The sequence below is a fragment of the Micrasema longulum genome, unplaced genomic scaffold (assembly GCF_059751315.1).
Source record: "Micrasema longulum isolate JH-2025_06_02 unplaced genomic scaffold, ASM5975131v1 h1tg000047l, whole genome shotgun sequence".
In the NCBI taxonomy this organism is placed as follows: Eukaryota; Metazoa; Arthropoda; class Insecta; order Trichoptera; family Brachycentridae; genus Micrasema; species Micrasema longulum.
In genome coordinates, this window is record NW_028277254.1 from 255,828 (window position 1) to 267,528 (window position 11,701).

At 32.9% G+C, this 11,701-nt stretch overlaps 1 protein-coding gene across 1 annotated transcript in view; it reads right to left on the minus strand.

Annotated features, from left to right (window-relative positions):
- The window catches only part of LOC148285206 (serine protease inhibitor dipetalogastin-like), a 118,835-nt gene extending 108,321 nt beyond the window's left edge, over positions 1 to 10,514 (minus strand). Inside the window, exons 1-2 of the mRNA XM_088228499.1 lie at positions 10,107 to 10,514; positions 2,364 to 2,585 (exon numbers count right to left, since the gene is read on the minus strand). Coding sequence (XP_088084625.1) covers positions 2,364 to 2,585; positions 10,107 to 10,140 — 256 coding nt within the window. The 5' untranslated portion in view covers positions 10,141 to 10,514. The remainder of the gene's footprint in view (positions 1 to 2,363; positions 2,586 to 10,106) is intronic.
- Positions 10,515 to 11,701: the final 1,187 nt, after the last annotated feature.

Below are 11,701 nucleotides of genomic sequence, written 5' to 3' on the forward strand. Positions count from 1 at the left end.
GTGAAATAGATGATCAAAATACGCTGCATTTGGTGCATCTTTAAGTAAAATAATATTATGTTTTTGTTTTGTTAAGTTACTATTCAAAAACATATTTGTCCTTATATATTTAGCTGTTTTTAAAAAAAAAATGTATTTTAATAAATAAATAACATTTTTGTAGGGAGGTATTGTTAAATATAAAATATTTTCCTGTTTATCATAAACGACTTAATATTTGTTTCATAATAATATCTTATTGTAATTTTTATCTTATTTAAATAACTTTTTGTAATTTAGGGATGTATACTAGAAGTTAATCCAAAGATATATATTTAATGTCCGGTTTAGAAGGTGAAGCTTTTATTTGAATTTTTATTAATTTTTTGCTAAAAATTTTCCATCACAATAAAGTATTTACTATTGATAATTTACCATTTCGAAAAAATGCAAAAAGTCTATATATATTTATATATATATATACGACGAGATTCGAGGATTGTTATGTGTATATTACTACTTCTACTACCATCATGCCATTTCTCCCTCCGTAGAGGTAGGCAGAGAGAACGGACCGCCATACTATCCTGGCATTCATTTTTAGCTTCTTCCACATCCATACATCTTGTCATACATGCTAGACTTAAGATTTTGGTTCTTGTCCCACGTTACCGTTCATTGTCGCCATATATACCTGTTTTACCATTCATTCGTCATCCATTCGTTCTACATGACCAAACCATCTCAGAGACTCTTTCTTAATCTTATCAATTATACCTGACTCAGATTTACAATCTCTGATTTCCCACACATTCGTCTAAGAAGTCGCATTTCTACCGCGTTCACTCTGCTTTCATCCTTCTGCCAGTTCCATGTTTCACTTCCATACATAAGTGTCGGGACTTAAACACCGTTATGCACTGCCAGTTTAGCTTCAAATGACATATTTTTATTAGCAGTTACTGGGCTTAGTGCATCGTTTATTTTGTTGCCCGCATTCACTCTCCTTTCAACATCTTTTTCTATTCTTCCATTTCTCGAAAACATGCCTCCCAGATACACGAATTCTTCTACTTGTTCAAGACATTCGTTGTTTACATTTATTATGCAATCAGTAACCTCACTTCCCCTTTCAAATACTATCACTTTTGACTTACTTTCATACAATCAATATTGATATATCCTATATTATTTTTTTGTGCCGTGTGGATTTTTAGCATGGTGAAGTCTGAGCAGTTACGACTAAAGAACATTCACGGAGACTGGACCGCTGTGCACGTGCAAACCACGAGCCCACTGCGTGACATCGCATGATTGGCCCATTTCACACCAAGGCAAAAATCTACACGGCACGATAAAATACAATAGGTTGGATCGATATTTATTGTTTTACAATTATTTATTTATTTAATGCCTGGCAAACGCAATAACCAGTACACCATGAGACCGACTAATCTTCAGTCGATTTCCTTTTACAGGATTTTTACCTGAGAGAACTCACTGAGTTTAAATAATCGTTCGGATAAAATTCTGATTAAAATCTCTTTTGTTAAGTTTTACCATATTAGTCCCGTGGCTAGTGTTGCGGACTCACGGATCAGAGGTCCGAGGTTCGAATCCCACTCTACCCCAACTTGATTTCTATTTTCTAATAGTGAGTTATTTACAACTCGTTGAAAATGGTCACTAAGATTAAAATATTTCGGCAAATTATTAACCAAGGCGTTTTTATTGATATTTTTATCGAAATCATTAACTATGGAGTTATATAAAAAAATACGAAAAACATCAATATTATGAAATTTAAATAGATACGAAAGAATCTTATTTATTTATATTAAAGAAACAAACAGTCGACAATGATATAATAACATTTTTTTAAAAATATAGTTTAAAGACAGACCAGCAAAGTTTCTAAATAAAAATCATACATATTATTCAATTGTGTTACAACAAAACGATGTGTTTATGTGTATTTGTAAGTGTAGATGTGTGTTTATGTGTATTAGTGTGGGAGTAAGTGTTCAGGAGGGTGCATCATTAAATAGTAAGTGGGATCGTATCGCAGCCAGAAATAATAAGTCTTAATTTATTTTTAAATAAATTAAGGGGTATGTAAAATATATCAATAGATGAAAAAAAAATCATTATAGTAAGAGCTAGAAAAATCTTATAAATGTCAATCCACCCTAATTTTACCGTGCCCTTCAGATTAAGATAATATGTGTGAAATTAGCTTTTCTTTGTGAGATATGCATCAGGTTTGTTTATTTGGAAATTCTGTTGATAATGAACAGACTTTAGTGAACAGAAGTGTGAGGATGTGATAGTCTATCCACTTATGAGCCATTATAGTTGCCTACGATAAACAAACGTGTACTTACGGTTGTCTTTGTTGACGAGTCTGTTCAGACAGTTGATGTACATGACGTTAGGATAGGTGTTCCCCTTGGCACACACCTCGCCCCCGTAGTGCAGCGGGGAACGAAAGCGCTTGCACAGCCCCCGGGTAGGCGCGGGAACGGCCTGATCCCTGTCGATGTAGATAATCCCGTCCTGGCGCCCGTTACGGGACTCCAGGTGGCAACTTCCTTCACCTAAAAGTCCTGAAAATTAAAAACTCGTTAGAAAAAAATATGCGTGTTTATATCTTTTGATTCCCAATTCAATTTTACGCTGAGTATCTGGCAATGTAGATTTTTACTGAAATTAATATCTTTATTTCTCGAAAAAAAATGTTGGATACTGACGGCCATTTAGTACAAATTTGCTCAAGTGGCCCGTCCCCAAATGAAACCAATTTATTATTACGATATTTTTTTATGTCATTTCCTCAGATTTTTCGGTGTTAGGACTACCTACCACAGTTCGTAGAAACATTTTTGTAGAAAGAAAAAATACTTTGGCTCTCTTCATATTTTTTTTCAAATGATTATCTACACTAAATTTTTGCTATGGTACAGCGGTAAAACCTCAGAGTAATAATCCACTAGAGAAGCCTTTTAACTCTATTACATAGAGCAAAGGGGTTTCGAAATTTGGTTTGGTTTTTAAGTTAACAACAAGCGAGTAACATACGGTTTCGGTTTGCGTTTGCAGTTCTCGGAACGAGTACCAATGGCTCGTTGTATTGCTGTTATATGTAGCTAACTTCGTAGTAAATAATCAAAGAATGGTTTTCCTCCGAATGGGCTACATTAGCCAGTGGCGTGTGACAGAGAGTAAAACACTACCAAGGCAAACAAAATTAATTTAGAGCTATTTGAAGGAAGAAGAACTTGGACAAAAAGCAGTAGACGAGATATAGGCGCATAAGCAAAGGCTGCCTGCCTATAACGATTAATAGTAATCATATTTTAAAGCCTTAGATTTTTTTTATAAAAGGCACAAGACCAAATCACCAAAAGACAAAATCTGGTAGAATGATAACAAAAACATAAAAAAGTCGTAATAATAAATTGGTGATATTTGCTAATGGATAACTACAGCAAATTTGTTTCAAATGGCCCCACTACATACCATTTCCTCCACTGTCTACCAAACATACTGTTTATTACGTGGTAGTGAACAAATTAATATTTACACTATGATACATAATTAAAAACCTGTCTCTTTTGATTACAAAATCGAAAAAAAATATTTAGACGTGGTCAAATCCATTAAGAACCTCGGTGTTGTCATAACGAGCATATTGATTCTACATTTAATTAATTAAGTCCCTTTACTTTTTAGGCTTTCATATTAATTTGTTTAGATGTAAATTTACATAATAACGTAAATTCACTTACTAATCCAGCAATATTATTAATTAATAATTAAACTTAATACACTTAAATAAAATATATCTAAAAAACTACACTAACACAAATTAATTATGCAAATAGCATTTCGCTCGAAAAATTTAATGTTTCTAGCTTCCCTGAGACTTTCTGGCAACTCATTAAATATTTAAAAACCTTTGTAGCAACGGTTATTTTGAGTTGCAGTCAATCTCTCCTTAGGAAGCCAGAAATCACTTCCACTTCTCGATTTATAACTGCGGAAATCTTTATTGTATTGTATGTACGAGTATATAATATTATATCATGTGCCCAGGAAGCAGTCTGTTTTTCAACTTATTAATAAAAGTCAGAATATAAAGTAATTTTACTATTGTACTCGTATCTACAGTTAAAACACTCGATCGCTCACTTGTTCGTCCTCTTCTAGAACATGCCTTCGTGATTTGGTATCCCGTCTATGTAGGTTAGATAATTATTTTTATTTATTTGACACTTTATATACATATACAATATATATACATATAAGGGCGGGCATATTGCCTTAAGGCAATTTCTTCCTACCTACCCAAACGGTTTAGTTTGAGAAAATTATAAATACATGGACATATTGAATCTTACAATTTTATTCAAAAATTAAAAACAAAGATTAATTAAAGAAATAAAAATTAACACTATACAATGAAGAGAGGAGAGGGGATGGGAAGGAAAGAAGAAGGATAAAGGAACAATTTAAATATTTAGATAGTGACATTTTAATATTGACTTAAATGTAAATAAAGAAGGGGCGTCTCTAACATTAGTGGGTAGATTATTCCACAATCAAACGGCTACTACTGTGAAAGAGGAGGCAAGAAAATTAGAGCGATGACAGGGTATTAAAAGGGTTCTCTCGTTACTAGAACGAAGAGATAGTCCGTGTTGTGAAAGAGGTTGGATGAGCTCTCTCAGATAAACAGGCGAAGTGGGATTATTTAAAATATTGTGAAGAAGTGATAGAATGTGAATGTTTCTTCTATGTCTGATAATGAGCCAGTGTAGTTGCGTGCGATACTCGGTAATGTGGTCAAATTTGCGAAGATCAAAGTTCTAACTTATCAAGTAATTCAGAGTTAGCATCTGGATAACATACATCCGCATAGTCAAGGAGTGGAAGAAGTAAGCTATGGACTAATGTTTGCTTAACATTAATTGGCAAGAAATTCTGTAATCTGACTGAAGTCATGAATGGAATTTCTGTACCATCTATTTTGAAAATAGGAAGTGTCGAAAAATTCCCTATTATTGAATCGGTGCAACTTCGTTTGCTCAGAAAAGTAGCATGGATGATTGGCTTTGAGAGGGAAGACTACACATACGGAGATATGAAGTCAATGTCAATAGAAACGTAGAAATCACATTGATTCCATATTCATACTTGGTTTACTCAATGGCTGCCATTTTCTCATACATTAAAAATCAAATTAAGGATTTTTCTACCATGCTTGAGGTATTAGGTTCGATTCCTAGTAGAGTGAACATGAAATATTAATGTTAAAGGTGGTTCTATACTACAGTATTTCATTTTCATTTATTTATCTTATTCATACAAATACATATATATTACAAAAACATAATAATAACGCATCTCTAACCCTATGAGGCCAAGAGCCCTGTGCTGAGTTGGGAAATAACATGATGGAAAGTGGAAGCATGTACATTATTAAATAATAGCAAAAATTAAAAATTATAACAAAAAAAAATACTTCAATAAACATCTGGACAACACGCTATATAAATATATGCAATATCTCGCAGCAGTCTCCTGCAATGGTCTCTTACCTTAGACAAAATCTAAACTTGTACACGTCAAAGACATTGGACACTCTGGGCCACAAAAGATAAATTCCTTTGAGCAGAAGTCGTAGGTATTTAATCATTAAAATTACAGGAAAACCTTGTACGAGCATTCTGCTGGGATCTACTCTTGTAACCGCATGACCAGAAATGTGTCAATGACTCTTATAAAAAAATTGTCTATTGTTTCTGGACTGGCACCTGAAGAGTAAGAGATCGCCTTATCTTCCATGTAATAAAAATGGTCAAGATACACTGCGGTTTGAGTACCAATTTAATGTCCAGTACACTACTGGGTGCGGATAGGGAAATGATGATGATAAATAAGATAGATAAGTCGGGTTGTGGTCCCGTGGCTAGTGTCTCGGACTCACAGACCAAAGGTCCGTGGTTCGAATCCCACTCTACCCCAACTTGATTCCATTTTCTAATAGTGAGTTATTTACAACTCGTTGAGAATGGCCCTCAAAATTAAATATTTGGGTAAATCATAAGAACGCAAATATTTCTTTTTTAAAAAAAAAATAATAATAATAAATAAAATAACATTTTTATATGTATAAATTATATGTATTTATTTGATATGTAATATATTTTCTTTACTAACTTTGTATACTATGTGGAAATCTGTTATTAGTTCTGAGTTTATACACTATATCTGTTTGTTTACTATAAATATGTATGTAGAACTGTTGATTTCCCAAATAAAATAAAATAAAATAAAATATAGGTAAATATTTATTATTATTTGCCTATGTTTCATCAGTTTCATGTAACAAAAGCTTCATCACGACATTTAAAAAAAAAAATTCTAATAAGAAATAAATAATTAATAACCAAATAAACAATATTTCTTTTAGTCCTCTCCTGTCTAGCTTCGAAAATATTGATATCAAATTACCACCCTTGTAAGGAAAAAAAGACATAATTTATTGGGTCCACGTGTAGTGCTTAGTTAACATGATAAAAATAAAATAGGAATTAATTCATTAGTTACGTAAACCTTGACGAAGAAGCTCGTTTGTTTTGAAACCGGTAGGTGGAAAAAAAAAATGAGTGGTTAAGAACCAAGTTGTTTTATTTATTTTATTATAATGAATAACAACAAAGTTAGTGCTTCAAATATAAACTTTATATTTTATTTATACATATTTTTTTTTTCTATTGTAATTCACAGTATTGTGAAGTGACCCAATCGATGAATAATTTGTTTTTATATTAACACGGGATTATTAAATATTTATCATCTTCATCTTGATAGGGCACTGCATTGTTACACCAAATGCAGCGTATTTCAATCATATGTTGCATGAAGTTGATTAGTTTTACACTTCGGGTGCCAGTCCAGGAACAGTAGAAAATAATACAGAAAAATTCGACCACATCACTGAATATCGCACGCAACTACACTGGCTCAGTATCAGGCATTCACATTTTATCACTTCTTTACAATATTTTAAATAATCCTACTTCGCTTGTTTATCTGAGAGAGCTCTTCCAACTTCTATCATAGCATGGACTATATCTTCGTTTTAGTAACGAGAGAACGCTTTTAATACCCTTTCACCTCTCTAATTTTCGTGACTCTTCTTTCACAGTTGTAGCTGCTCGATTGTGGAATAATCTGTCAGCTAATGTTAGAGACCTCCCGCCCCTTCTTTATTTACATTTAAATGCGCGTTTTAAAACAAACTTTTTTTTTATACTTAGTCCATAATTAAATCTTATTTTATCTCTAATTCTCTATATTTTTTTATTTTTGACACTTGTGCAATAATACACAAATGTCCACCCTCATTCCATTATAACACCCACTAACCCACCCTCTCACACACTCACACTAACACAAACACACTAGCATGTATTGTACGAGTATTTAATGTATTTCTGTGAATATCTGTCATTGGTTTTATTCTCTGCATATTTTATTTGTCATATTTTTTTTACATGTATTACTGTTAATATCCCTAATAAATAAAATTTAAAAAAATAAAAAATTTCAGATTAAAATGTCACTATTAAAATATTTGAGTTGTTCCTTTCTCCTTCTTTCCTGCCCATTTCCTCTCCTCTCTTCATAGTATAGTAATAATTATTTTTTTAGTTAATTTTTGTTTTTAATTTTGTATAAAATCACAAGATTTAGTATATTTCCTTAGAATACGTCCATGTACCTGTAATTTTCTCAAACTGAACGGTTTGGGTAGGCAGGAAGAAATCGTCTTAAGGCAATATACCCGCCCTTATACGAGTATGTATTAGCCAACGACTCAAAAACGCTTGTCCAGGGTTCTGATTCTATTTCACACACATAACTGTATTCTAGACAATTAAATCTTCGTCATTTTTTTTCTTATCTACACTTAATGGTGCATAGTATTTCAAACACATCAAAAAATTAGATGAAAAAGTAGTTAGTACAGTTTCCTTTTTAAAATGGGGCCATTGATATTCTATGAATATAAATTCATTAATAAATGAATCGGTTTTAAAATAATTAAAGATTTTAAAGGTACCGATTAATCTTCCGTTTTTGGTAAGCTAACAACTGACTGACTTATCAATGATTGGTTGTTACGTAACTTTATCGAATATGGATTGTAATCAAATATATAAATTGCAGCTTCAATTCTTAGAATGCCGGTTATATTTTGAATTTTTGATCACAAGCGTTATGAGAACATCCAAATATTTCTAGAAAAATAGGTACTGGATTTTACCCTCAATAGAATTAAGCGAATTTGACGTTAAACTAAATGGTCCAAAAAAGAATCAATAAATATTGAAAAGTTATTTTAGATTTTTCCCGTGAAAAATTCCCGTGAATCTCATCCACGTCGGTAAAGTTTTCAGGCTCCCGATTACAATAAGAAATTAACTGAGTCATATTACTTTGTCTTTAAAGGAAAATATAATTTTCTGTATGAAAATGTTAGTATTTGATAGATAATTTGAAGTATCTCCGTCAGTTATCTGCAGTTGAACTTGTAAAAAAAAATTAACATAGATTTTTTCTTGTTTTACTTTATTGTGTAAATAATTACAAATTCATAGAGGTTTTCAAGCATAGGTAGAATGGTAAATGTTGCATTTTTTTTAAGGAAATATTTGTGTTTTTATCATTTACCCGGATATTTTGATTTTGGAGCAATTTTCAACGAGTTGTAAATAACTGACTATTAGAAAATGGGAATCAAGTTGGGGTAGAGGGGGGCTCGAGCCTCGGACCTCTGATCCGTGAGTCCGTAACAATAGCCACGGGACCACAACCCGATTCAACATTTGGACATACTTAAAACATTGTCAATAAAATTAAACTCCTTGTAGAGTGAAACCCAGCCATGTCTACCAAAATTTTTAAGTACTCATTTTTTTTTATATAGATATGTTTATTAAGTTTATTTTTCATAATCCTACAAAGATTAATTCTGTAGTCACAATATTCAATTGATATAAAGAGAAATTGCTTTATAATGCTTTGCGATAAATTATTGTTCGTTCGAGAACAGTTTACAACAAAACGAAATCAACAAAAATTTAAAGGTAACATAAATAAACAAATAAGTGGGGTACTTAGTTTTATTCTATATTTAAAATTAAATTCGATTGTATTTTTTTACGCCACGACATATAATGTGGCCTAATGAGGAAGTTCAGTGTTTTTTTTTAATTTGAATAAACTATTAAACTAATCCAAAAATATATTTTTTTACTTTTTATACACCGTATTGCCGTAGTTTTGTATTTCTGAAATAACAACACGTGTGACTGAGGTTATTTTCCAGTTATTCTAAATCAGTGCGTCCCATTGGTTCATCCACGGCAAGCAAACCGGAAATCTTCCATAACTCTAATATCAATAGTGACGCCATTCAAAGTAATCGTTTTAATTTTTTTTTAAATTCATTCATTTTTAAGAAACTTTGCAGTACAACTTAATGTTTTAATTTTTATAAAATCAGATTTTATTTTCATTATCTCACCGGGAATCGAAGCCAAAGAGATGTCTTTAAGCCTGAAATTACACCATGGCGCCGGCGACCAAGTAAGGAAATTGACTGATTTTAAAATAGTCATTTTTAAAGTTATGTAAATCATGAATCGTAACAATATTGTGATATATTATCTACATACTTGTAAAATAAATACAAAATACCTTGCAAAATATTTTAAACACAAAATAACGGGGAAAACTCTGAATGTCTACGGAATTATGTTATTACTACTTATCAGGAAAATTATTGAATAATAATTTGATTGTTATCAAATAAAAACAACAACTATCGATAACAAAACTGTATAGTAACAATTGATAAGTATTGGAAAAACGTCTGTGCAATATGCCTAGGAGTACATATATTACATTAAATATTTTATTTAAATTAACGTCATAAGGCAGCTTGTATTTTTTTTTAATTGTTATAAAAAATATTTTATTAATGAAAATTTATCAAAAACGTTTTATGCAGCTCTGCGCCAAATGATAGTTTATTTAATAATAGTAATATTTACCTATAATTAAAAACACGCACGCAGCTTTGTACATTTTTGTTTTGTTTAAATAAATAATCACAAACACACACCACACGATTTAAATCATAACTCAAAACAGTCAATATTTTGAAATAGTTTAAACTTCACGCGAATTGTCGACCGGCCTACGAAATTTAATTTCCACGCGACGCGAACTGTCAGAAAACTTTTGACGTTTCCATATTTTGGCGGGAGCGCCTGACCTATCTTCCGGAGTGCTATTGTCTATGCCTATGTCTGCACTGGGACGGGCGGGAAACGGTTCTGGCGAAGGCTCGCGCTGCAACTGCCGCCCGGCCGCTGCAGTCATCGTGAATTCGGATGCACCGCCAAATCGTTATGTCATCTATGACGACACGCGCGCGGACCGGTGGATGGCGGGCGACTGGCCGCGAACCGCGAAGTCGCGGCCAGCGAGGTGTCACGGTTGGCCGCTTTTCGACAAATAACCCGCCAAAACTTTCGGCCCAGTACCTACCTACCTGTGCATGATCCGATAAAAAGTACAGCTCTACTACCTAATAATTGTTGATACCCGAATGACTCAGTGGAAACTGCTAACGGCATTCGAATGTATTTTGGTAACTGTACGCTTGTAATATTTTATTATATTAGCGTCGGCGTCAACGTCGCGTCGGTCGGCGTCGTAGGCTTCGATATTTAACCAAAAAATTGTCATTCAATCAAATTATCCTTTACGAACTGTTTTAAAAAAATGTTTTTCGTTTAACTACGCTAGTATTTAAATTGTCGGCCATGCGGTGTAGTGCTCAGCGCGTTCGCCCACCTTGCAAGAGGTCTCGGGTTCGATTCCCGACATGGTTGACATAAAATATTTATTGAAAAGGGTGTTTTTACACTAGAATATTTCACAGTCCCTGGACTGGTACCTGAAGCGTAAGACTAATCACCTTACCTTCATGTAACAAAAATTATCAAGATACACCGCGATTGGTGTACCCCGATGCAATGCCCTATGCACCATTCGGTGCGGAAAGGGAATGATGAGTGTTTAAATACTGTTTTTTATTACAAAACAAAATATTATTATTTTCGGTATTTAACTAGCATGAGCTTATAATTACATTTTTTATTTTCTAACTTAGACGTTTGCCTCACGCACGGAGGGTTCCGGGTTCGATTCCTGGTGGGATCTTAAAAAATAATGGTGAATTTCATCAAGTTTGGGTGTTCTATGCTGTAATTCACCACTGTAATAGGACCTCCGACTTGTCGTGGAGCAAAAAAGAAAATTAAAAAATCAATAAATTAAAAAAAGAAAAAGTCTGTTTTCAACGTTTCACAGTAATAAGAATGAAGTGAACCGTGTTCATAGGTAGGTACGTATTTAAAATTACTAAAATATTTTTTCTCCACATTAGTTTAATACACAATGCAAGTACCTATCTACATAATCATTGCGTCATGTAGATAGGTAACCAATGTAACCATATAATGTTAACCCTACTGTGGTCGCACCTCGATATGGGACGCGAGTACTCGCGCGGGATTTGTTGATTTATTTACGGTTCCATGAACCTTTTACATAATTACAATAAAACCAGCGAAAAAAA